We start from the raw sequence: 26,502 nt of genomic DNA, 5'->3' as shown, positions 1-26,502 counted from the left end.
TCTCCAATGCCTTTTTGCATGGTACCCTTTTGGAAGAGGTTTACATGGAGCAACCTCAAGGGTTCGTTAGCAACGAACACCCTGACTTTGTATGCAGACTTCGAAAGTCCATCTATGGACTCAAACAAGCCCCACGGGCTTGGTTTACTTGCCTATCATCCTCACTGCTGGAACTTGGCTTTACTGCCTCCTTGGTGGACTCCTCCTTATTTATCTTCATCCATGGTGCTGTTAAGGTGTACATGCTAATCTATGTTGATGACATTGTTCTTACAGGTACCCACATGCATGCTCTTACTGCTCTCATTACTCAACTGCAAAAGAAGTTTCCTGTGAAGGACTTGGGCCCTCTCGGTTTCTTTTTGGGCATTCAAGCTACTCGCTGTCCTGATTCTCTCCATTTATGTCAAGCTAAATACATCCGGGACTTGTTGCATCGCACCAACATGCTTGGTGCTAAGCCTGCTACCTCCCCTTGCCCAGCTGGAGCTAAATTGTCCAAGTTTGATGGGGATCCCCTACCGGACTTCACTGAATATCGCCAGGTTGTTGGTGCTCTCCTCTATTGTACTCTCACTCGGCCTGAGATTGCCTTCTCCGTGAACCAGTTGTGCCAGCACATGCACTCTCCTTCCACTACTCACTGGACAGCCGCTAAAAGGGTTCTTCGATACTTAAAGAACACCGCTGATCATGGCCTTCTCTACAAGCCTGGTTCCTTTCATTTGCAGGCTTACTCTGACTCAGATTGGGCAGGCAGCCCTGATGATCGTCGCTCCACATCTGGCTTTGGTGTCTTTCTTGGCAATTGTTTGGTATCTTGGAGTGCCAAGAAACAAGCCGTCGTTTCTCGTTCCAGCACCGAAGCGGAGTATCGCTCCTTAGCACTCACCACCGCTGAATTGTTTTGGCTTCGGATGCTGTTCAAGGAGCTGTGCATTCCTCTTCTAGCTGCTCCTACCTTATGGTGTGACAACCTCAGTGCCTTGGCCCTTGCCTCAAATCCCGTTTTCCATGCCCGTACTAAACACATCGAGGTGGACTACCACTTCATTTGTGAGAAGGTGCTTAATAGGGACATCTCCATCCGGTTTATCTCTACTCATGATCAGGTGGCCGACATCTTTACCAAGGGTATGTCTTCTGCCCGCTTCTCCTTTCTCAAGAACAAGCTGTTGGTGGCTGCTCCCCCTATCAGCTTGCGGGAGGATGTTAGTGTACATCCTGTCTCCACCTTGACAGCTGATTCAGCAGCTGCTTCCTCCACCTTGGCAGCCTCATCAGCAGCTGCCAATTCACCCGTATCAGTATCAGATCCAGCCATGATCACAGCCTATACCGTGACACATAAGCATCCAGAATCTACTGCAATCACAGATCCTACTCCAGTATGTGTCCCTGCAATCAAGGCTCCCAATTCAGCAAGGAATATTGAAGATATGCATCCATATTCCAACTGTTCACAGAAACTTTCCTTCCTCACCATGCGCACTGTCCAAGACCTTTGTGTGCTGCTCAAGGACTTCCTTACACGACTACACGTGCAGTCCAAGACTTGACTTATGCACGTCCATTCTTTCCATGTCTAATTCTTTCCTTTCTTGTAATTGATTGTAATTGGATTTGTACTCTTATAGACTAGGCGCAAATTTCCTTGTTATTCTTACCTTGTATCTACACCTTGTACATCAGTATAAATAAGAAGCATGCTATGGTTTTTAGTCAAGTTGACAAAAACCTTTCTCTCAAAATTCTTCATATCCGATTCCACTTTTCCTCTATCCTACTGGCAGGCTACATATATATTACCTTTGTGTTTCCCTTTTGTTCTCACAAAATTGATGTGGCTCTTAAAATCACCATTGAAATTATGATATACTACTATTGAATTTTGATCCAATGATGATTTTAAAAGCCACATTAATTTTGGGGAGACACAAAGGTGATACGTAGCATTAGTCATTATTTTCGTTCATGTTGAATCATATCATGATCATATAAATCCTAAGTATCTATGACAATATTTATCATATGTTCGTATGATGCAATATTACAATTTGTTATTTGACATTGTATAATGTATAATTTAATAATTTATTTATATAATTAGGTACTAAATAATATTATACTTAATCATAAGCTTCTAGCTTATAAAATATGAACCTGGCTATAAATTATACTTAAGCTATAAATATTAATAAAAATTATGTGCATGTGAGTGTGAGCTATGAATTAAGCTGTAAATATGATTATGTAAATATACTTATAGCTTAATTGTTTACTATTAATAGCTTAATTTGTAATTATGTGAACTCATACTTAGAAAAATATTATAATTGAGACCTCCAATGACATAAGAAATCAGGTCTTCATCGTCAACTCCTTTGCCAATGGTAGGAAGTTGATCGGCTAAATTTTTGGCTATGAGGAGATAATACGTGCAAGACTTGGATCCTTGGCTGATTGTCTGCAATTAACGCCTGAGGTTGGTGATTCGGGTGCGGGAAGTGGGAGTAAATCTCTTGGAAAGGTGTGCCCAAACCTGTTGGGCAGTGGTGAGTCCATAAACCATGGACAACTCTTTCTCAGAGAGAGTGGCATTAAGCCAAGCCAGTACAAACTGGTCCTTCTTCTGCCATACCAGAAAGTCTGGATTAATGGTCGATGTGGGCTTGCCCTCCGCATCAAAAATATATTTGGAGGGACAAGTTTTTAAGCCATCAACAATGCCTAAAAGGTCATGTGTGCTTAAGGCAAGAGCAAATTGAGTAGTCCAACTCATGTAGTTTGGACCCTCAAGTCTGGTTGTCACCAACAAATGTCACCAACGAAGTAATGTTTGGGACAACAAAAGGAGATGCAGAAACTGCTGAGGAGCTTGCAGAAGCCATTGAAACAATGGAAGGAAAAATGGATCGAAAATAGGTGTTAGCCAACGATATTGGCTCTGATACAAAGTTTAAAACAAAAGGTGTTTTGTATTACACTTTGAATGAATTACAATGAGACAAAGCTCTTAGTATAAATACAGGCTTGTAAGTTGAGAAGAAAATGAAAAATAAACAATAATTACAATGAAGAATATTAGCCTTAGTATATTTGGAAATGACCCTTCTTAATATCAGTATAGTTGCCTGATATGGAAGCATCCAGCTAGCCCTGCGCTTTCCTTTCCTTGTGGATGTGATCCGGTACGTGGACTTTCCTTATAATAGTGGCATGAGGCATTATTTCCTTCCTTTTATACATGCAACAGGATTTGCTACTTCCATATTGTCTGCAACATGATTTGCTGCAGACTTGTCTCGATTGTTAGCTGGAAGTGAGGAGTCCGGGATCATATCCTTAACATGTTTCTCGTAAAAACAAGGAAAAAAGAAAGAAAAGTAAAAATCCCTCCTTTCTCCCTCTACCGAATGCCAATACAAAATATATCACCTAGTGATATATTTGGTAAGTTTTAAATAAGGTTTTAGTTTTAATGTTTTGTAGGTGTTGTTAAATAAATCTAATGTTTTTAAGTTGTGTTTTAATCAAGGCTTTTCAAGTGGCACAAATGATTTATAAAACACGCCGTTGTGATGCCCGATTAAAAATGATGTTTTTACGAAAAGCGTTGTTACGCCGCCCAAATGCTTTTAAAGTACTATTAGGCATTTAATATACTAATGTTGTTATTCTACTCAATTTTATAAAAGTATAAAATTAGAATTATTTTATAACTGTGATAGTTAGTTATATTAATTGATATATTTATAAAGAGATAATGGGCTATGGTGATTTAAAAGTGAAAATGACCATATTTATGAAAATGGTATTTTGGTCATTATTTCTAAATGCTATTATAATGCTCGTATAAAAGATGTGACATTATAATTAAATCATTTTATATACCATTATTATGTTTAAATAATGTTAAAGATTATGTTAAGGTTTGAAGGATAAAAATGAAAATAGTGTTAATATGAGTTTATTAGTAGATTGTACTAATTCACTGTTATTGGTATTAAATTATATTGCAGTTAATATTTGTGTGAACACTTCTCTGAAGCAAGGAAATAACTATGAATATTTCACTCACTGAGAATGATACTAAGTTCTTTAATGTAGTGATATATAGGTTTATTTAATGATATGAAATTGTTTAGGTTTAAGTATATGTGTAAGTGAGTATTACTAAAATACTTATTGAGTGTAGTTTGTTTAATTATGTGGTGATGTTGGTTTGTTTGATTATACAGTGATATTGATTACTATGATGTTGTGATATTATATGGTATGCGATATAAATGGCATTGCATATTATATTGTTATGATATATGAACCTGTTAATAAGAAGTACTAAGGGTTAGTGTCCTGAGGCAGAAACCGAAGGTTGTATTCTCATGATAAGACCGGTTTGGTAAGAGACTCAAGGCACTAATGAGGGAAAATGATGGTTAAAGTCCATGGTATCTATCTATGATAAGACCGGAGATAGTAAAAGACCCACGGCATCTAAATGATAAAATCATATCATGTGTTAAAGTTTCACGGCATCTAGTCATCCATCTATCTATAATAAGGCCGAAGATAGTAAAAGACCCACGGCATCTAAATGATAAGACCATATCATGTGTTAAAGTTTCACGGCATCTATTCATCCATCTATCTATGGTAAGACCGGAGATGGTAAAAGACCCACGTCGATGATAAGACCGTATCATGTGTTAGAGTCTCACGGCATCTATTCATCTATCTATGATAAGATTGTATCATGTGTTAAAGTCTCATGTCATCTATCTATCCATCTACGTTAAGTAATGAGAGATTGCGAATATAGAAGTGTTAATAAGACTGTGCATATGAATCCATCATACATCATGTTATAATATTATGTATTGTTAAATGTATCAATATGTCGTTATATATATTATGGGATGCAGTTGACTCACTATTTCGATAGTATGGGATTATGGTGTTAACCACAATCACATGCGAGTTCATGTAGGTTGGAAAGAAGATCAAGACTACTGAAATATTTCTGTTAATGTATTATTTAATATGTTGGCTTGCATGTATTAGTTAAGAACAATGGTTAAATATTATTAAGTGCTGGATGTGGCACATATGTTTTACTTGGAGTGTATTATTATATTAGCACACATGGATCGTATTTTAATATAATGTGGTAATTTAGTCAGCTTTGACGTGTTATGTTCTCTAAGTGTTTAAGAAAAAATATATATTCCGCTGGCAATTATTTAACTTTGATGATGTCGTAATGACGTACACGTAAAAATTAGAATTTTTACTTACGTTTTTTTGTAAAAAACAAGTCATTACAAAGACGACGTTTAATTATTAAGTTGTGTTATCAACCCACAATCTCCAAAGCTACAAATAGATTTGAGACTAGGGCTGGCAAAACGGGTACCCGACACGACCCTTGAAGACCCGCGACCCGTTTAAGTTAAACCCAAACACGACATGTTTACGTTAACGGGTCAGAGCTCCAGACACGACACGACTCGACCCGACCATTTTCACGAGTCACCTGAAACGACCCGTGAAACCCGTTTAGCATAATGGGTCGTTTCCAAGCCCTCAAATCGCAACCCTCTATCCTCCCTAATCTGTCTTCTCATTCTTTATCTCCACCGTAAAACTCTCAGAAATCAACCACGTCTAGTGTGAACGAAGATGAGCTCTCTACCAGATTTGTTGCTCTCAAGGGCTCTCACGGAATTCCTACGAATCCCAAGTTATCTTCCTCCGATGATGATGATGATGCTGCTGGGATGAAGAAAATGAAGTGGAGAAGTTGATTCAGTGGGCCAAGGATGCCGCTCGCCTCGAGCGCTCTCCTTCGTCCGACGATGACGATGACAGAGCGACGTTGGTAGCGATGTCGGCAACGTGTGGAGAGCATAGAGAAAGCATCTAGCAGGAGGAAGAAGAAGGAAGAAGAAAAGGGGGCGGGCTGAAGCTAGGGTTTTTTTTGTTATTTTTTTTTTTTTTTCGGTGTTTTCTCTTCTCTATAGACTCTACCTAGGGCCATTTGGCCTGTTTCCACGCAGCACACACCACACGTCGCATGTTGTTCAAAGAAAAAATCAAAAAAAGATTTGGCCGTGCGATCTTATAGCAGGATCGACTATTGAGTGAAGAGTGATGCCTTTCCTCGTCTTGTCATTTCTATTTTCAAAATACTTTTTCATTTCCTTGAGCGCAGTGGCATTCAATGCTTCTCAGCCTTGTCCTTTAATGCTTCTCAGCCTTCTCCTTCTCTACGTCATAGGCTAAATGGCTAATCTCACTTTCTTTTGTTTGAAAAAAAAGAATAAAAAAAAAAAAAAAAGTCTTTATATGAGTTTGAATCACATTTTCTTTTGTTTTTTTTTTAAAAAAAAAAATCATAATCGTGTCTGGCGGGTGACCCGTAACATGACCCGTCAAGCCTAAATAAACGAGTCATAAACAGGTCGACCCGTTTATGATCCAAACCCGTTTAAGGTAAACTCAAACCCACTAATTTCGTGTCAGATTGTCGGATCGTGTCAAAATTGCCAGCCCTATTTGAAACGATATAATGAACATTAGAGATTGAAAACACGCCACTCTTTGAGTCCGATGCCTATCGTGGCATTTTGCCCAATTGCATGAAACAATTGTTCATGCGCATTCAATATGCCAAAAAGTAAAAAAATACAAAACAAAAGGAAGACAAGATTTTTTTTTTTCTCTTCTTTTTGAGAGAGAGAGAGAGTACCGGACCTCACGTTGGATGCATTTGCCAATTCCACAAATTGAACAAGACTAACATCGTCCGACCAGCCAAGCAGCTCACAAACAAGCGTACATGATGATATATATCACGACACACAAATCAAAATGAAATTGCAAACACATATGATCATCGAGATGCCCAATTTATTACAGTGGTAGATTATTATGCACTAGATTTCCACCAACTGTGAGTGGCACCAGCTGTGAACTCTATCTATTTGGAAGCATTGACGCTCTCAAAGCGATATCGCAAAAAGGGAACAAGTTTGTCTCTGGGAGGCAGATTTTCCTTGATAATACTGTTGCTCACAAACTCGTCGATCCAGTTGCTAAGCTTGGGAAATTTCTCTCTTGTAAAAAACTCTACCCCCGTAGCTTCTTCACAAGCTCCAAGCCAGCCACCTATGATGTTAGCGGCAATGTCTACCGTTCCAATACTCTCTCCTCCAAAGAACCTCTTTTCCTTGAGTTCTTTCTCTAGAAACTTAAGAACCTCAGATGCTTCTTCCACGGCCTTCTCACAGCCCTTCTCTTCGCCAATGAAAGCTTTCCGTAAAGCCGGCCAGCACTGAAAAACGAAAAGCAGTCGAAACTGATCAATTTCTCTTGGTAGATTATAAAATTTTAAATTTAAATCGGAGACCAAGTATAAAGACATGGTTTGAATTCAGAAATTTTGTTATGATAACACGTTAAATCAAGAATTATTTAAAAATCTTAAACTTATAAAAAAGAAGATAAATTTAATTATTTTGATTAATATTCTAATAGTTTTGAAGACAAACATTAAGTTAAGAGATCGAAAAGATAATTAATTACCTTGTCGTCAATGAACTTGACCCAGAAACGTGCAATGGCTCTCTCATAAGGATCTTTGGGCAAAAGGGGATAGCCTTGCCAGGTCTCATCGATGTATTCAAGAATAACTTGGGACTCCACAATAGGCTTTCCATTGTGTACAAGCACGGGAACCTTCTTGTGAATGGGATTGTATTGCAGAAGCGAAGGGCTCTTGTTGTTAAGATCTTCTTCCAGGTATTTGTATTGGACACCTTTCAGTTTCAAAGCTAACTCCACTCTGCTACTAAAAGGGCTTGCCCACACACCAAACAACAATACTTCTTCAGCCATATTAATTGTTTACTATCTTCTAAAACAGGCGGATGGCAGTACGGATCCCAGACATGAAAATCCTTAAATAGAAAAAGTAGAAGGTTGATCATAGGTCATCGATGATCTCTAATATCATGAAAATGAGCTTGAGATGGCATCAGCCACGTGTAGGAATTTAATTATTTTAAGAAAAAATTCACTTAACTTCCATCAACTTTCGTTACATTTTCAACATTGTGAAATAACAAGCACTACTTGTCTTTCCACGAGGCATGATGTAATTTGAAAACCTATCTTTTTTTCAAAGCTTACTACATAAAGAATTAAAGAAACATTTTTGTCGGTCCACTTGGGTCGGCGGCGCAGGCGTAATCTTGATTCTTGACTGGAATAGGTTATAATATAAACCGGTTCTGTACGTCCGGGCTTTCCTTCCTTCCTTCCTGAGTGTTTTGTCATTAAAAAGAGATCATAACCTTTGGGCTCAAAGCGAGGCCCAAATTCTAGTTCATGCCTGAGTGGCTGTGACACATGGGCCACTCAATGCCGCATCAAGGGCATCTTTTAGTGTGCTTTGCAAGATGCCAAGAACCACAAGTCTGGGAATGCCTACGCATCCTGGGCCACAGAGGCCCAACTGCGAATCCTTTGATCTCATAGCGTGAAGCTGATTCCTATCAGACGCACACTCAGGTGGGGTTCCTTTTCTTTTTCGAAGCCCAGGTTGAACCCTTCCATCTAAAAGCAGGCCCTTTATATCATAGCGTGAAGCTCATTCCTCTCAGATGCACTGGTGGCCCGGTGGGGTTCCTTTTCTTTTTCGAAGCCCAGGTTCTACCCTTCAATCTAAAAGCAGGCCGTCTCTGTAAGCCCATTTTCGGCCCATCCTGGTTCTTAAATGATAAAAGGCCTACTCTTTCTTGGGTATGCTGGGCTTAGAATTATCGTGTCATATTGAGTGGTTGGAAAACATTCATACAAAAATTCATATCCAACTACTAAGGGCATCTCCAGCAGGAGTGCTATTTTAATCGAAAAGTTAAATTTGGCTATTTTTATCTCTTTTTCTTCCTCCAGCAGAGTAGCTATTATAACTTTTTTCCTAACTTCATGAACAGTAAATAATCACTATTGGCTATTCACTATTTACATATCTACTATTTTTTTTATTGTTTTTTTCTCTTCCCTCTTTCTCTCACTCCTCTCTCTCGCCCACCGGAGAAGACGAGGTCCGACACCGACACCTCTCTCTCTGCGTTGACGCCGCTCCTCAGAATAGGCACCGATCTCCTCTCTAAGCGCCGAAGCCGAGATCCGACCGAGCCTCCCAAAGCTCCAGAGCCGAATGAGACCGTCCTTGACGACCCAGATGTCGACGACGTCTACGTGCGTTGCTGGCCGACTCCACCGTCATTGTCTCCAGGAACTCCACAATCTCCAGCTTCCCCACCGTCAAATCGCCCACCACATAGTACAGAAACACCGATACCATTCTCAATCCCTTGTTTGTCTGTCGAGAAACACCAAGAAGAAGTAAAGAAAATGTTGAATCCGGCTTCCCCACCGTCAAATCGCCCACCATATGGTATAGAAACACCGATACCATTCTTACTCGTTTGTTTGCCGAGAAACACCAAGGAGAAGCAAAGAAAATGTTGAATTTAGGACAAATTACCTCACTACACCGCACCACCAACAATCGACCGCTCTAGCCACCATCAACCATACCAGCCACCATCGATTTGTTCTGAGTCTTGGGTGTGGGTGGGCAAGGCTGGTTTCAGTGGTTTGGTTGTGGGTTTGATGGGGTTGGCCAGTTGGGGCTGAGGACGGAAGAGAGAGAAAGAAAATAAAACAATAAAAAAAATATTAAGAAATATTATTTAAAGAAAATAAAGAGTGGGGTAGAAATTATTGTTGGAGTGTTTTTAAGATAACTAGTAGTTAAAGTAGATATTGTCACTTTTTGAGTAGCTACTTTAACTCATACTGCTAGAGATGGATGTTAGCTAGAATTAGCAATTTTTTACACGCTCTTAAATTCAAAATAAACTCAATATGAAATTAAAAGGTTAAGATTCAAGAGTTTTATTAGGGTTGGCAATTTTGACACGAATACAGCACAAAGTTATAGGGTTAAGGTTTAGGCTAAACGAGTTGACGGGTTGACCCACCAACGCGTTTATGACATGTCAACCTGTTTATGACACATTTATGACCCATCAACCCATTTATGATACGATTAGCTAAACGGGTTTACCCGTCAACTTGTTTAGCTAGTCGTGTCGAGTTTAGGTTGGCGAGTCAACGGGATCGACCCGAATCCAACACGATAACCCGTTTTGTCAACTTTAAGTTTTACCCATTTAATTAAATAGGTCAAGTTAAGGTTGACATATATGGTCTTATACCCATACCTCGACATTACTTGAACTCGACACGCTACATAATGGTCGGCAATGTTTTACATGACCCGCAAACTTAACACGAACTCAATATAAAATTAGAGTGTTAGAGTTTAGGAGTTTGACACGTTTAATTAAATGTGTTGAATTAGAGTTAATCTATATACTCTTATACTCATACCTCGACACGACATAAACTCGACATGTGTACACGAATTGTCACCCCTAATGTTAGCATATATATAGAGAGAGAGAGAGAGAGAGAGAGAGAGAGAAAGAATGTTTTGGAATTTAGATATGGATTTTAAATAATTTATTGTCCGAATTGATAATAATACGAACAACAAATAAGACAAGTAGGCTCCAAGATGGCTCTCTGGCAATTACTATCATAGTTGGTATGTTGGTGGAAAAGTGCCAAAGTGAAAATGATACAATTTGTCATGGTAAAAAAAAAATGTTCAGTGTTGTCAGTGTCTCAGCTGATATTCAAATTTCGAAACAGGAGCTAAAATTGTTGCATTTCTCATTTACTTCTATCACGCCATTGGGCGAATATATCTGAGAGCCTGCACATTAAATATATACCACAACTCAAACCAGCAACGTTGTACAGTTGTGCAAAGGTTGAAGCAAACCCATTAAAATCTCCAAACACATTTTACTAGTTATTTGCAAGAAAGGGCCTGGCCTGGTCTTTCAAAAATTGAAATGGTGCGGCCGGGGTCGAGGGGGTATACATAAAGTTTACAAAAGAAATCAGTCAGCAACAACTCGAAACTAAAGTAGTATGAATATATATCGAGTAGCCTTTCCCTCTACGGTTTTTCAAATCAGCAGTCCACATCAGCAAACAAGTTGGCAGCCGTTGGAGGGAGCCTTTCTTAGTGTTTTCAGTTGGAACAACCGGCACCATGATCATATTATTAAAGTGGAACCAGTCTACCAGTGAGCTATCTTTTGGAAAGATAAAAAGCCTTGCAAGGAAAGTTACAAAACAAAGACTACATTCTAAAGAGCTAGTTACATCTGTGTTATCACTCAGGATAAAAAAAGCTAGTCACATCTGCGTTATCATCTCAAAAGGACTAGTCAGTTTGAAACTTTTTCTAGAATCCATTATAAAGCTCAGTTTCACCTAGTAATTAGGCAATGTGGGATGACTATCTCTGATAAACCACTCACTCTATGTGAGCTATTTATTTATCTCCAATATGGGACCGGGATATTTATATTATTATGAAATCCCAACTACAACTCTTTCTTACAAACGTGTGTGTCTTTCTCTTCATCATTCTTTAATGTTTTGTTAAGTTATTTGTTTATTTTTGTGCTATATATGGCTCCACATTTTGGTCACAGAAAATAACAATTTTTATTTTTCTTAAAGTGGCTTTTCTTCATTTTTTGGTTACTCTTCTCTTTTGTGCTTGGGAAGCATCCTTAGTTTAAACTATGGGCCATGGGGCTGAACCAAGAAGGGGAGGGAAAAAAAAAAAAAAAAAAAAAAAAAAAAAGGTAAAGAGGGGTATAATTGAAAAGTTAGAATTTCCTTTGTGCCAAATGTAACATAATTAAAGTGCATACTCGGAGCAATAGGAAAAGAACTTGAGAAACTTCTACAGGCCTGCTTTAAATATTCAAATTGCACACTAAAACCCTAAAATGATGTCCCAAGGGACTCTATTCTTCAGGAATAAAAGCAGTGTTATTAAACTTGAGTGCACTAACTTTAGTAGGGAAAACTACATATACGCTCCTCAATTTACTACCTTTATTTGTAATGTTTATCTTTCAATTTGTTTAATCTACCCTACCAATCTGCTACATTAGTCGTAATGTCTTATTTTGTTATGATTTTTCGTTAATTTTTATTCTAAAAAAAAAAAAAAAAATCCCAGTCTTGTGAGCTCATCTCCCATTGGCTTTTTTTTTTAAAAAAAAAAAAAAATTAAGAGTATAATAGTATTTTTAATAAATTTTAAGAGGACTATAATAAAAATATTATATATTACATGTAGGTCATGTAAACAAAAAAAAAAAAAAATCTAAGATTGATCGAGGTGAAATTGCAAATTGAAGAGTAAATTGGGAGCTAAGTATAATTATCGCATTTTATTTTGTATCGAGAGAAGAGGACAAATTTCAGTGAAGGAGGCCGGGTTTACCTCCCAATTCGCCAAAATGGCCTGCGATTCTTTGAATTCCCCGTTAAATTAAGACAAAACATCCTTTTACTATGAAACAGCGGCTTGTTCACAGCCAACCAAATTCGGCTTCTCTCTTATCCTTGCTAGTTCTTTTTATTCTGTTTCTATTCTAGGAGCCAAGAAATGTTGCACCCTCCCCAAACCAAAAAAAAAAAATACCCAGCTAAGAAATGGTACACGCTTTTACTCCGGTCACTCTTTTATTATTTTTGTGTTCATTTAAAAATGGCGTGCCTTTTAAAATTATCATTGAATTTTAAATTTTGAAAGCCACATCATTCTCAATGATAATTTTAAAAGTTACATTATTTTTAGAATTACTTTTTAGTTTCTTCTCATAGATTAAAATTTAATAATAAATTATTTAAAATTCAATAATAATTTTAAAAGTTATGCCAATAAATATTAGAGTATATGTAGCATTATTCGTAGCATTACTCGTAGACTCAGTGAAACATGAAGGTAAATGCATGAACAAAAAATTCATACACAATCGAATTAAATGCATAACAAAAGTTCAAACACAAAAACACTTTTCAAATTGTATTGTTACTTTGTTGTATAAATATTTTGGCAAAACATATATTTAACTTTTATAGGGATAGGAAGTAACTTTTTATTTTTTTTTTTTAAAAAAAAAAAATAAATTAAAGTGGTCAGAGTGTCCACTCTGCTACTTTTTTTTAAAAATTTTTTTTTTTTTTTATAAGACTACATTTATTTGAATTTTCTCAAAATAAGCAAATATATTCCAACTCTATACAAAATATCTTCTAAAATGCAAGCTCACCAAAATACACTATAAAAGGTTATGTCATGTCAAAACACTTCAAAGAAAGAAAGTAAACATCTGTTTTGTAACAAAGATTTGCTTCTACCCTTCAAAGAACCTCTATTCATGTTTTCTTTATATTAAGCAAATAAATAGGTAAAAAAAATAAATAAATAAATAAATAAAAAAAGCTCACATTTCCATGCTTTGTTTTTACATTATGTTAAGATGACTTGCAAAATACATAATGACAGACAAAGTGGAGCAGAAGCATAATTTTTTAAACCGGAAAGACCATAATAGCCTAAGCACATAACGAATGGCCATCGTTTGGTATGGTCAAGGCAAGGGTAATCTAGTTATTTTAACTCCTTATCAAGAGCTTCTTAAGAGGTAAATAAACCTGATGAAGATTAAAATTGGTAGACATCATTGACAGATCCGTCGCTTACACGATTCCCATGACCATTTGTTTATTATATTTTTCAAACGACATCACCATAATTAATACACCTATCAATTTTAAAAGGCCTTGTTTAAGCAAACCAAAGCAGAGCGATTTGTGCAAGAGAGGGGAGTCCCCTGGGCCCTGGCAGGGTAAAATGGTGGAGTTTAGATATATAAATAGGATGGAAGAAGAGCCTCTTCACGTCTCTTTCATGTCATGTGCTTGAGCAAGCTTCAGTAATCATGACTAGCTTCACCCTTCACATATAAGTATACAACAGAAGTGCAAAGCTCCTCCGCAAGAAAAATATCCACCAATCTGTCTGTATCTTTCCTTTTAATCCCTTCACCATCAGACATGGTTGCAGCCTTATGGATGGAGCTTTCAATCACCAACAAGAAAGAGAAGGAACCCAACAACAACAACAGCAACAACAACATCAACAGCTCAAGCTTTGTCTCCCATTGGTGAGGCTCAGAAGCATTGGTAACCCGAACCCGTTTAGCGTTTTAAGGTTTTGGGTAGCAAAGTCTTTTCGGAATTTCTATTGCAGAGGTTGTTTCTCAAAAGGGCTTTGCTTGAGAGGGTTTCGGTATAATGGGATGGTGGTGAACAACTCTGTTTTTTGTGCTTCGCCCAGTTTTCTTGAAGAAGGGAAAGCTGTAATGGAGGGTTTGATTGAAAAGAATGTGGGCATTGAAGATAGGAATGAACCGTGTGAGGAAAATGGAGTTAAGATGGAAACATTTGGGGATTTGATTGAAGAAGCGCGCCGCGAGAGCAGTTCAAGCTGTGATTTTTTGACATCTGAGACGACAGGGCATGAGGAACAGAGTCACAGCAGCTCTGAGTCATCTTCGCCACCTTCGTTGGGTTGGCCTACTCTGAAAGCTGAGATACAAGACTGCACGAGTACTAATGGTGCTGAGGATGAAGAGAAACCTCGCTTGGGTGATAGAAAATTAAAGAAACAAGGTTCGGCGATGTCAGGTTTTAACTCTCTCACCCTCTCCCTGTGATACATATACAGCCACAAACAAACAAAAAAATGTTGAAATGATATTTAACGTAATCTGATTTTGGTTTTTGGGATGATAGATATTGAGATGATGAAGGAAAGGTTTTCAAAATTGTTGCTTGGAGAAGATATGTCGGGTTGTGGAAATGGGGTTTCCACGGCATTGGCTATTTCAAATGCCATTACCAATCTTTGCGGTACGCCATCTTTCTGATTGTTTCTAATTCTTGCTACATTGATTTGCAGCGCATTTCTGTGGGAAGTTAGTTATGGTTTGAATATGACTGCTACTGCATTTAATTTCTAATTCTTCGCTTAATTTTGTAGCCACTATATTTGGGCAGCTTTGGAGGTTGGAACCTTTACCTCCTGAGAAGAAAGCAATGTGGCGAAGGGAGATGGATTGGCTTCTATGTGTTAGTGATTACATTGTAGAGCTGATACCTAGTTTGCAGACATTTCCAGATGGAAGCAAACTCGAGGTACAATATTATTCCATTATGGATTTTTATAGCTATCTAATCTTTTTTGGTCCTGCCATATCGCAAGGTAGAATCATTTCTAAGTACTCATGCTAGATGCATTTGCAAATTGGCTACTGCTTTATGGGCAAGTCTGAATGTCCGATAGAAACAAAATGCCCCCCCCCCCCCCCCCCCCCAAACTTATTTAGAGTAGTACAAATTTGTTATTCTGATTCATGTTAACTCCTATGTATGCTAGTCAACTTCTCAAAAGAAGGTTAACAATTTGGGTTTGAGGCATTTTGGGAATTCGAAAAAACTAATTCCATTTCATTAATCACAGGTTTGGCTTCATTTTTCTCCTTTTTGGCTGCATTGCAAAAAGTGGATGTGTTGCTTCAAATGCCATATTAATCGCATTGGTGCATTAAATTTCCATGGGACGTTTAAATAAAATCTTAACCTGACTATTTTTAGGACCATATAAATCCTCGATGTTAAATAGGTAGTGCAAACTAAAGTAGGAGTGGATTGACTTGATTTCACTTGTTTTTTTGTATTGTAATTCAGGTCATGACCTGCCGACCCCGCTCTGATCTTTACGTGAATCTCCCAGCACTGCGTAAATTGGATAACATGCTTCTTGTAAGACTCTGCAGGACTTCCTCTTTTTTCTTTTTTTCTCCGGAGCAGTCTTTTTACTTTGTAAAATGGATCCAGTTTCAAGAGGTCATTCTGAATTGAAGTCCTTTTTGCAGGAAGTATTAGATAGTTTCATAGATACAGAGTTCTGGTATGTTGACCAAGGGATTCTTGCCCCAGATGCTGATGGGTCGGCCTCTTTCCGAAGAGCACTTCAGCGCCAAGAGGAGAAGTGGTGGTTGCCTGTGCCCCGAGTTCCTCCTGGTGGCCTCCATGAGGATTCAAGAAAGCAGTTGCAGCACAAGCGCGATTGTACGAACCAAATCTTAAAAGCTGCCATGGCTATCAACAGTATTTCTTTAGCTGATATGGAAGTCCCCGAATCATATGTGGAAGCTCTTCCAAAGGTATAAAAACCCAAATGTATTCTAGTGTTACACTTTTAAAAGAAACACGGTTGCTGAATTGTTGCTTTAACTTGGTTTCAGAATGGAAGAGCCAGCTTGGGAGATTTTATTTATCGATATATTTCATCAGACCAGTTTTATCCTGAATGTTTGCTTGATTGCCTTGATTTATCTTCTGAACATCAAGCTATAGAGATTGCCAACCGAGTGGAGGCCTCAATCTTTGTGTTTCACAAAAGAACCAACTCAAAACCTGCCAATAATACAACCCGATCCAATTCAAAGTCATCATGGGAAATGGTAAAGGAGCTGATGGTTGATGCAGAAAAAAGGGAATTGCTTGCAGAAAGAGCCGAAAGCCTTCTGCTATGCCTGAAGCAGCGATTCCCTGGTCTCCCGCAGACAACCTTAGATATGAGCAAAATCCAATATAACAAGGTTCTGATATTTTTCTTCCCAGTTAGAAAAATGTGTTATTAATGTCTTTTAATTTCAATTTGACATTGAATTGATCAAATTTATTCTGTTATCTAGGACGTTGGGAAATCAATTCTTGAGAGCTACTCAAGAGTGTTGGAGAGCCTGGCCTTTAATATTATAGCACGTATTGACGATCTACTATACGTGGATGACTTGACCAAGCATTCAGATCAATTCTCATCACTCTCTAAAGTCTGTGCGATTGCTCACAAGAGCGTTCCAGCATCATTTTCAGTGCCTGTCTCAAGCACTCCATATAAAACAGCTTTCACCACACCAAGCTTTTCGCCGTCACAGCGACACAGCCCTGCAAATGGAGAAAGATCACCGTTCGTCACTAGCAGCAAGATTCCACACCGTGGGATAGGCGTGAAGAAGGTTCTAACAGATTACCTTAGTATTGATACGAATAAAAAGGACTGTGACAATCCTATTGAGAGGTCGGATAGAAGATCAAACACAATAGCGCCGGCATCTCAAACTGGAATAAAGTCTGCTGATTGTACAAAAAAAGCTGTAAGCCCACCAGTAAAGGACTTAATTGTGGAAGAATGAACCTTGAGTTGGGGCTTTTGAACTCGTTCTCTTGGGTGTTGTACTGTAAGCCAGCTCTTTTATGTATGTTTTTTTGTAGACAAGGTGTATATGATATTGGGAAGATTTGTCATGTTGTTTAGTTCTTGTTGTAACGAGATGTCTGTAACAGTGATGAGTTGTATGCTTCATGTTTCTCATGGGCATTCTTTAATTCTATAGTTTGGAGTTTGTTTCCCATTGACCAGACTTGAACTGGGAATGTAAACAGAAAGAAACAACTGACCCTATATACTCACTTGGGTGGAATAGATGAATTCTCAATTATATCTCTTGTAATCAATCAACATTGTGACACCTCCGGATATAGATGTCTAGAAAACTGGCAGACAGACATATATATATATATAGATCATGTGGGTCTTGGTTTTTCTAATTAGTCATCGAACTTTTGCAGGTCTCCCATGCTTGCAGTGGTTTTTGTTGGTCACATTGTGCTTTTGGTAACATATAAACGAGCAAGGTTTTCAACCGTCTTTGACAGTTGTTTTTTATTTTCAAAACAAAAATATTAACAAACAACTCAAAACACCATCGCATGTTTCTCAAAGCTCAAAGTACAAAAAACTCGGGGCATTCCGAGAATTGAACTCGGGACCTCTCGCACCCTAAGCGAGAATCATACCACTAGACCAAATGCCCATATGACTGGTGTATTAAATGAAAACATATGATTTGTAAAGTTGACCTCACTCATTTAAGTAGAGCTGCAAGAGAAGGTGTTATATTTCTACTGCTAGAATTTTTCTAATAGACGTTTAATTAATGCATTCTCAATTTTGGTGCAAGTACATATTATTAAATTGTCTATTTAAAAAACGTTCATCAAAGGGCAATAGGCCTTAATATATTAAATTGTCTATTTAACATGCAGCCTCTTAAACTGTTAATTCAGTGCCTAACCGACGCCCATTAACTATAATTTTAATAAATTTGATTGTTTGAGTTGCTCCGACCATTATCATGAAACAGTTGTAGAAGGCTCGTTAAACGAATTTAATAGTGATTCATTCAAAATCTAATGATAATTTTCAATGTCACGTCAAGAAGTATACACTTGAAAATGTAAAATTGGGAGTTGATGTAGCATTTCTCAAAGACATGTTTCCTTCCTCTTCCTTCTTTTTCCAGTCTCCTCTTTTTCTTTTTCTTTTTTCTACAAATTAGAAACCAGATCTTTCGTGTCTCCTTTCTCTTCATCGCTCACGCACCACCCCCTCAGATTTACCAGCCTCCCATGAGTCTAGAAACCCCACCCGCTTCAGTGCATGCTCACACACACTTAATTCCCTGCCGCAAGTGTGATGCGTGTGCCACCACCACCGCTGCTCCCTTTTTGCTCACGCGGTAATTCCTTGACTTCCCTACTCATTTTTTCACTAGATTTTCATAGACGGTACCCTCTTTTTGCTTGCGAAGAATCTTAGATCTAGTTGCAGATCTAAATGCGGTGTCTACCAAACCTATTTCGTTGGGAATTAACCTCCCTCACTAGACGCCACAATGATGCTCCTCTTCAACAACTTTCATTCAACTAACATCAATGTTCATCTTCCTGTTGTGGTTCTTAAGGTTGCTTGTTGCTACAGAAGGTGTGCTATTTCACACAAATCCGCCTTTGGACAACCCCTTTAAACCTCCATCTAAGGTAGTTCCTCTCTTAACCTGTGAGCCAAGAACGAAATGGGTTGAGCTGAGCTCATTACATGGTCATTCCCAATAATTTTTAGGTTTTTAAATAATGTTTTGGTTGTATTCGAGTCTTTATTGGGTTACCCCACCCATGTTTTATGTTTTTTTTTTTTTTTTTTTTTTTTTTTTTTTTTTTTTTTATTTATTTATTTTTTAATTTCTTGTAATTTCCCCTTTTTATTTATTTGGTTGTGAATGAATTTTCCCTTTCAACTCATTTACAATATTTAAAGCAAAAGATTGAGACATATGTGGGCTTACTCCATTATCTTCGGCCAATTGCAGGCCATCTCTGGAGGCCTATTCTGCCATTAAAACCAACCAGCCTGTTATGTGATTTCGTAACGGATCTAGTAACTCTACCTTCGATTAGTAACGGATCTAGTAGATCTAGTAATGGATCTAGTAGGAAATCAGAGGATCCTGGGATTCTTTGTCAAACACAAGGTTTGAATTAATTCTTTGATAATATTAATAAACAATGTTCATCTCTTTAAATAGATGAATGACCTTAATAGGATTGAACCACATACGGAAAATTCTTTTCTCAACACTAACACTGTAAAGCTTATCTAAGATAAATCATTAACATAGGACTCTACTAATCTAATTGAAAGCAATAACATAACCATGCAGATAAAGCTAAAGATACCTACTGCATATATCTACTCTTGATGTCAACATTGGCCACGTTGAGAGAGCAAGACTCCTAATAAACATTAATAACGGAAACTGTCCGGCAAGAATCCTACCCAAACAGTACTAATAACAACTCAATAACAAAGCAATAACATAGACATAAGACTCCTATATATTCAAATACCCAAGATACCCGACTCAATCAACCTCTACTTGTTCATTCCCTAGCACAGCCCAACTACTTGCCCAGCTGCGAATGAGCGCACTGGCTACAGGCTAATCCGTGTGACCCCAAACAGGTTGCATATCTATTATCGAACCAGTCCTTATTAGCTTGGCTTAGCCAGATTGAGAACTGAGAAGGCCTTTTAATTTATTTAAAAGTACTTTGTATACTTTCAATATTAAATAATATATAAAATGCTCTCAGCAACAAAGTCGTTGTAGTATAGTGGTAAGTATTCCCGCCTGTCACGCGGGTGACCCGGGTTCGATCCCCGGCAACGGCGAAATAACTTTTTTTTATATAAGAACACAATTCTTTTCTGTTGGCCGGCCACCGGTTGTTTCCTTATGCTTAGCTATGGATACAAATTCGCCGGTTGGTTTCTGAGATGCACAAAATTATGCTCTCAAAAACTTGTTCATTGCAAGTTATTTGGATTGGATTGGGATCTCCAATACTCGAGCAGCCTAAGCCATAATATTTGCATATACTGGTATTTTGAAATTTGATAATTATCTTATTAAGAAATTCCGCAATCAATCCCCATTATTTCACGGGATTTGACAGACGATTCCTTGTAAATATTCTGACATAGAATCAACGAATTTCTTGTGTGTGTGGGTTCTTTTACCCATTGAGGTCAGAAATCTCAACTCTCAAGGAGTCTTGGGTTTATACGAGGTGGCAAGTAAGTGGAGTTGGTAGAAGAATAGACAACACTGATGAAACATAATTAAAAACTGTAAAGTTGTGGCATTTTTATGGTAGCATCTGGAAGGATTTGAGTAGAAGAAGGGATGGTACTGAAGATATTGGAGACACCAACCTTGATTGGACTAAAAAGAAGTAAATAATGCACAGACCAGTTCATTTGAAGGGACGTTGCAATAAGAAAATTCTCTTTGTTTTAGTGCAAGCTCCATTATATTAGGATTAAGTGGGTGATTGGAGGAACCACCTTTTTAGCTCGAGTTGTAGTATAAAATCTGTCGTTGGGGAAAGGATTTGCAGCATTGTGAGATACAGGAATGGAGGCTCCAATGAAGTTAATCTGCCTTCTGGGATTGCTTGTGATTGTCGTTAGCATGGCTGGGCTTGAAAGGGTTGATGGGGCAAGCGCATGTGGAAAATCTTCTCCAGACAATGAGGCTATGAAGCTTGCTCCTTGTGCAACGGCGGCACAAGATGAGAAAGCAGATGTGTCTGACAGTTGCTGCCTCCAGGTGAAGAAAATAGGCCAGAACCCAAGTTGTCTATGCGCTATCATGCTTTCTGACACTGCCAAAAGCTCAGGAGTCAAGCCTGAGATTGCTCTCACCATCCCCAAGCGCTGCAACATCGCTAATCGTCCAGCGGGATACAAGTGTGGACGTGAGTGTAGTTCATTGTTATATTTATGACCATTTCCAAGTGTTTGTTCCTTTTTTCTTCTTTTTTTTTCCTATTTTCTTTCTTATCTGATCACTTCTGAAATCACTTTTGTTAATATTGCAGCTTACACACTGCCTTGATGGAACATAAAGGTATTGAAGGCCATGGACTGGGGCATAAAAAGCTGGTAGCTGATGTTGTAATGGTTGCCGTTGCTTCGGCTTTGTATATTTAGGCAATAAAAGCCAGCAGATTGTAAGCCTCTCCATATATATTATATATGCTTTTAGACTTCACTCATTCTATTCCACGTGAGTTATTCATATCTTCAATATGGGACCGAAATGTTACGCTATATCGGTTCTCGATTCAAAGACCAACCAAAAAAGGTTGCTAGAAAGAACCTCGAAGAACCTCTGGCAAAGGTAAAATGGCAGAAGTTGAAAGAAGCAGTTAGGGCCATAGCAGACACTCATCCTAACTTGAAAATCACTTTATTTAACTTTTCCAAATTTGTGGCCGCAGAATCTTTGTCTGCAAACTAAAATAAAATCTGTTGAGTGACCACCGAAAAGCATCCCCCTGCCTCTCATGGATAAGGACTGCCTTAGTCGGTGGGTCACATGTTGGGTGGGGAATGAGCTCGAATCAAAATCTTGGGCTCAGATAAGAAATAAAAAGTTAAAAAGGACAGTTCGAAGACAAGTGTTGAACATATCGCTGGCTGGTTGTGTTCACTGGGCCACCCCCCTTTGAAGGGTGACTTAACATTTAGCTTGCATGGCGCTTAACAAAAATCCAAGTTTTGAGGTAACGAAAGGATCGAGGTGCACAGAACATCATGAAGTAAAAGGTTTTGACTCTTTTAAGGAATATGGATTGCTTGTTTGACCTGTTTACAGCAACATTTTTACAACATTTTTATCCTACTTACTTTATTAATGTGGCGATGTCAATTAATCCTTAATTTTTATTTTTATTTTTTAAATAAATGCTGATCCAAGGGAACCGATTAGCAAAAATGTTATATACCACACCAAGTCAGCATAGTGGTGTGGTGAAGTAAAATGTTAGGATAATGTTGTAGGGATATTTCGGGAATTAAGGGATAAAACATAAAAGGATGAAACTCATTTAATTAACGAAGCGATGAAATACAGCAAAGAGATAAGGATGAAGATTTAGGGCGGTGAGACAAAAGTTGTAATATCTCGGTCCTATATTGGAAAGAGATGAATAGCTCACATAGAATAAATAATTTATAAATATACTCATGGATGCTAAATCTCACATTACTTAGTTATTAAGTAAAACTAGACTTTATAAATGATTTTAGGAAAGCTTCAAATTGACTAGTCCTATTAAGATAATAACGTAAGTCGTTACAAAAGTAATATCCCACGGTCCATATGAGAGTGAAGGGTGATTCTAGGGTGCTTATATTTGTCACAATCTCAACTCTCAAAAGGAGGATTTACGTTATCCCTTCAAAAAGTTAAGAACCGTATCACCCGAACTGGTGCTCCCAAATCACTTTATGATAAACAATATCTCTTAACTACCAGTCATGATGGCATGGGAATTTCAACCACAGATGTAAAAGGAGGAGAAGCTTAAAACAAAACTCCACCCACTTGTACAAAACCCAAATAAAGCCAGAAAGAAGTTCAACCATACAATAAGGATAACAAAAGTGACTACATATACTAGAAGCTTCAACTACATTAAAGTAGCTGACAGGAAATGAATAAGTCTCCATAGACCAAATATCCTTTACAGTAGAAAGACCAAGAGTTCAGAATCTTTTACAGTAAAAATAGAATAAGTTGCATCTAGCGATAGGTTCAAAGTAAAGATTTTGTTGTTTAGCTGGTGGAAGCAACAAACAGCTAGCTGTCACAAACATCTGACTTCTATCATCTATCTTCCATATAACAAAAGGTAGATTCAAGCTGGCTGCTACCCTATGTTCTATATACCTGCAAAGGATTTCATCACAGAAACAATTCAATCAAAAAATCAACTTAAGATTAGTGGAAAATCAATTAGAATTTCTGTCTTCGAACAGGAAAATAAAAAGTTTCTAGTTGAAACATGTTGTCATATAGATGCTACTTGTTTTCCATTTATGCTCCAACAGCTTCTAAAAATTTCTTGTAATTTTGTTTGTCTGGGTCCGGGGAGTGTTGGAGTGAATGATAAATCAAAAACAAGCCAATTAGAATGATATTTTGGACCAATTGGTATTATAACTTGGTAATTCCAACCTCGCCTCTTCATGATAATAAAACCCCTATTCCTCGATTCAACTTAGTCATTTCAAACTGCTTTAGTGTCCAACAAACTAAAGGAACTGGTAGGAAGGACCAATATTTTCAGAAATCCAGAGGCAATTTCCAGTATTAGAAACAAAATTTCTGCCAAATTCTTTGAGCTATGAGTAGTGCGAAAAAAACACAATAAGCAAAACAGAGAGATCGATGAAAAAATCCGAGAAAATATCCATGATGGGAGCTCAAGTTCCTATGAATATGGAACAAACTTCCACACTTAAGACTGGCTTTAGATATAAAATAAGTGAGTGCACAAAAAATTAAAAACAAATACCTTGGTGACTATCTGCGCAAGTGAGCTCTTAATAATAGAGAGACCCTGCAGATAGAGTTAAAGAACAAAAAATAAAAAATGTTAGTACAGTGAAATCCATGTCCATAATGCCTACTCAAGTAACTATATGCCATAGATAATGCCAAACCTTGCCACCAGTTCCCCCTTGAAGCACTCCCTGAATCATCTTCTCCCCCATCTTTCTTATACTGAGAAATTCACAAATTTTAGCACATTTCAGAACTTTAAAAAAAAATGGAGGAAAAAGCAAATTTAATGATGTTGTGCAGTTTCCTCTGTGGACTACAATGACTGCAGCACAGAACATGCTGTGCAAAGAGCAATTGAGATAAAATCCAGACGATTTTCTAAACTAAGATGCCTGTACTGCAAACAATATTAATTCCAAACAGGGGTTTTGCCTACGTTCCCAATGGATGAAACAATTCGACTCAGCAAATGAGCCCCAAAATTATTTTTGATAAATAACATCTATTTTTTACTACAATCTGATCTTACAAGTGCAAAAATAAATAAATAAATAAATAAGAAAATGACTGGTGAATCAGTTGTGCCCAATATAAGACGTTCCAAAAACTACACCATGCTTTTTACATGGCTTATGGATCTTTCTTCAAGAAATATGCTCAAAAGTGTTAGACATATATAAATATACACTCACCACAGAGCTCTGGGTATTCTGGGGATGAGAATATGTTTCTTGGCCACCATAATAGATTGATGAACTGAGATGACACGGTTGTACTCTTTGTTCCTGATAAATGGAACTCATGTCTCTATTTGGCATGCTCTGACTTTCGCTGTCATTGCTTTTAAAGGGATCATCTGCAGAGACAGCAAAATTTCACTCAGGGAGACAATTTCTGGACACGAATTTAAGAATTCATGTCTCACCCAATTAATGAAATCAAAAGAAAAAACCGACCATCAAAAATATGTGAGAAATCAAGAGCTTCCGAGAAAATATTTTTTTATTCGGAATAATATTTCTTTTAAATCAGCAATCTTTGGTTTTTAAAAGCAGAACTGATATTGAATCTAACCCAGGGAAAACAAATTTTAGGCTTATATTTATCCGTAAAAGAACAATATGAATAAATATCTTTTGAATGGATTTTCATTCAGGATTTCTTGATCCAATGGAAGCAAAAAGAAAAAAAGGGAAAAAGAACCCATAACTTGAAATAACAAACTTTTAATCTTTATACAAAAATACACTCAGATTGTACGATCTTAGACGCAAACTAGTACAATTTTACATTGTACCTGTTCCTGGTTTTGCCTGCCATGACTCATTCTTTGAATCTTGCCTTCTTCCAGTCACCTCATAGTGCCGAGCCTCCCTGCCTAACACCTGTACCAGAACCAAAAAACACTAATCTTGAGACACCCTTTTATCTATTTTACTCATTTCTTTCGATGACTTGCATTAATCAATTCACCAAAAATACATTCACCCAATATGGCAAACATTATAAAAAAAGCAATATACAGAACATAAATAGCTATTCATTCAAAGTTCTTGATGTAACTCCGTTTAACCTTCCGTGAAATGCAGAAAAGAAAAGAACGTAAACTAAAGCAGACCAATCAAAATCGAATTGAACAATCACAGATATCTATCATATAAATTAGCACAAAGAAACAGTAAACAGAGACGAGCAGTACCTTGGACGAAGGCGCAAATATAGACCCGAAAATCCCGGAGGAAGACGACGACTCTTTGGACCCGAAAAGCTCAGAAGTCAAGGAAGGCGAAGAAGAATACGACGTCGCTTGCTTCCTCCCCTCCATTCTCTCCCTCTCCAAAACCTCTCTCTCAGCCCTCCACCGGGTCTTGGTGTGTGTATACAATATGTGTACGTATATATTATATACGTGTGTGCAACAAACACCTTCAGAGAAAACTTTGAAAGATAGAAACGGCGAAAGTTTTTTTCCCGGGAGCCAAACAGAAAATAGACTGATTATTTAAAGAAATTAAGAGGAGCTGCTAACGGAACAACAAAAAGAATGAGAGAGAGACTCGTGAAAGATCGAGTATAACGTAACCGTCGCTCGCACCATTTTATAAGCCCAAAAAGTCGGCTCTCGTGGTCAAAAATAAGAAAAAAAAAAAAGGGTTTTTTTTTTTCTCTCTCTCTTATTTTCCACTATGACAATCTCGCCGACCATCTCGTCCTTCAAGTTGTAAAGGTAAGGGACAGATTTGCGCCACGTGGAATAACGAGGGCCCCCCAAGTGGGACCTTTTGACATGTCGCTATAATATCAATGCCACGGGTACCCTAGTGGATAATAACGACCGCTAGCCTTTCGCCCCTTGCGATTAGGAGAGTCCGTTTTCTTTGAAACCCATTTCTGACTTTTCATAGCCTCTCGGCTTGTTTTTGGCTCTTTTTGGATGTTTAAAAAAAGAGAGGGGCCTGGCCGTATGACCTTATGGCCTTATCTTTTTATCTTGTCGGACCAAACACCTCTCTCACCCTTTAAAGCTCCGAGATATACACCCCTTCAATCTTCATATTCAAGTCATAAATGCAATGCTTGCATCATTTCGTATTATGGACACGAAGATTATTAGATTAATAATGCTTCTACACTTACCAAACTTGTATAAACAATG

At 37.7% G+C, this 26,502-nt stretch overlaps 4 protein-coding genes and 2 non-coding genes across 6 annotated transcripts; 3 read left to right on the top strand and 3 right to left on the bottom strand.

The window, feature by feature from the left end:
- Positions 1-6,615: 6,615 nt before the first annotated feature.
- Positions 6,616-7,969, bottom strand: LOC133873039 (glutathione S-transferase U8-like). Its single transcript, XM_062310751.1, has 2 exons — positions 7,588-7,969; positions 6,616-7,336 (listed from the first exon to the last, which is right to left on the bottom strand). The coding sequence occupies exons 1-2, from the start codon at positions 7,897-7,899 to the stop codon at positions 6,983-6,985; spliced, it is 666 nt and encodes a 221-aa protein (XP_062166735.1). The 5' UTR covers positions 7,900-7,969; the 3' UTR covers positions 6,616-6,982.
- Positions 7,970-13,854: 5,885 nt separating this feature from the next.
- On the top strand, positions 13,855-17,559 carry LOC133874097 (rop guanine nucleotide exchange factor 7-like). Its single transcript, XM_062311927.1, has 7 exons — positions 13,855-14,706; positions 14,815-14,931; positions 15,062-15,216; positions 15,769-15,843; positions 15,957-16,247; positions 16,329-16,685; positions 16,782-17,559. Exons 1-7 carry the CDS (start codon positions 14,088-14,090, stop codon positions 17,280-17,282), a joined length of 2,115 nt encoding a protein of 704 aa, XP_062167911.1. The 5' UTR covers positions 13,855-14,087; the 3' UTR covers positions 17,283-17,559.
- A 332-nt stretch (positions 17,560-17,891) lies between these two features.
- Positions 17,892-17,963, bottom strand: TRNAP-AGG (transfer RNA proline (anticodon AGG)). Its single transcript has one exon. It is a non-coding gene; the product is annotated as a tRNA-Pro (tRNA).
- Positions 17,964-20,089: 2,126 nt separating this feature from the next.
- Positions 20,090-20,161, top strand: TRNAD-GUC (transfer RNA aspartic acid (anticodon GUC)). Its single transcript has one exon. It is a non-coding gene; the product is annotated as a tRNA-Asp (tRNA).
- A 680-nt stretch (positions 20,162-20,841) lies between these two features.
- On the top strand, positions 20,842-21,545 carry LOC133873616 (putative lipid-transfer protein DIR1). Its single transcript, XM_062311346.1, has 2 exons — positions 20,842-21,249; positions 21,373-21,545. The coding sequence occupies exons 1-2, from the start codon at positions 20,907-20,909 to the stop codon at positions 21,387-21,389; spliced, it is 360 nt and encodes a 119-aa protein (XP_062167330.1). The 5' UTR covers positions 20,842-20,906; the 3' UTR covers positions 21,390-21,545.
- A 1,354-nt stretch (positions 21,546-22,899) lies between these two features.
- Positions 22,900-25,920, bottom strand: LOC133873014 (uncharacterized). Its single transcript, XM_062310718.1, has 6 exons — positions 25,546-25,920; positions 25,144-25,231; positions 24,539-24,702; positions 24,005-24,065; positions 23,857-23,901; positions 22,900-23,228 (listed from the first exon to the last, which is right to left on the bottom strand). Exons 1-5 carry the CDS (start codon positions 25,669-25,671, stop codon positions 23,885-23,887), a joined length of 456 nt encoding a protein of 151 aa, XP_062166702.1. The 5' UTR covers positions 25,672-25,920; the 3' UTR covers positions 22,900-23,228; positions 23,857-23,884.
- Positions 25,921-26,502: the final 582 nt, after the last annotated feature.

This window comes from Alnus glutinosa, chromosome 7 (assembly GCF_958979055.1).
Source record: "Alnus glutinosa chromosome 7, dhAlnGlut1.1, whole genome shotgun sequence".
NCBI lineage: Eukaryota > Viridiplantae > Streptophyta > Magnoliopsida > Fagales > Betulaceae > Alnus > Alnus glutinosa.
Note: the sequence above shows the minus strand (reverse complement) of the source record. Positions and strands in the feature narration are given on the sequence as shown.

Bases quoted from the DNA above. Each gene is read 5' to 3' on its own strand.
- LOC133873039 (XM_062310751.1), bottom strand. From the start codon at position 7,899: ATGGCTGAAGAAGTATTGTTGTTTGGTGTGTGGGCAAGCCCTTTTAGT. The intron at 7,337-7,587 runs GTAATTAATTAT...TTCGTTTTTCAG, and splicing joins TCAAGTTCATTGACGACAAG to TGCTGGCCGGCTTTACGGAA.
- LOC133874097 (XM_062311927.1), top strand. From the start codon at position 14,088: ATGGATGGAGCTTTCAATCACCAACAAGAAAGAGAAGGAACCCAACAA. The intron at 14,707-14,814 runs GTTTTAACTCTC...TTGGGATGATAG, and splicing joins ACAAGGTTCGGCGATGTCAG to ATATTGAGATGATGAAGGAA. The intron at 16,686-16,781 runs GTTCTGATATTT...TCTGTTATCTAG, and splicing joins GCAAAATCCAATATAACAAG to GACGTTGGGAAATCAATTCT.
- LOC133873616 (XM_062311346.1), top strand. From the start codon at position 20,907: ATGGAGGCTCCAATGAAGTTAATCTGCCTTCTGGGATTGCTTGTGATT.
- LOC133873014 (XM_062310718.1), bottom strand. From the start codon at position 25,671: ATGGAGGGGAGGAAGCAAGCGACGTCGTATTCTTCTTCGCCTTCCTTG. The intron at 25,232-25,545 runs GTACTGCTCGTC...GTTCTGGTACAG, and splicing joins TATTTGCGCCTTCGTCCAAG to GTGTTAGGCAGGGAGGCTCG. The intron at 24,066-24,538 runs GTGAGTGTATAT...TGAATTTCTCAG, and splicing joins AGAATACCCAGAGCTCTGTG to TATAAGAAAGATGGGGGAGA.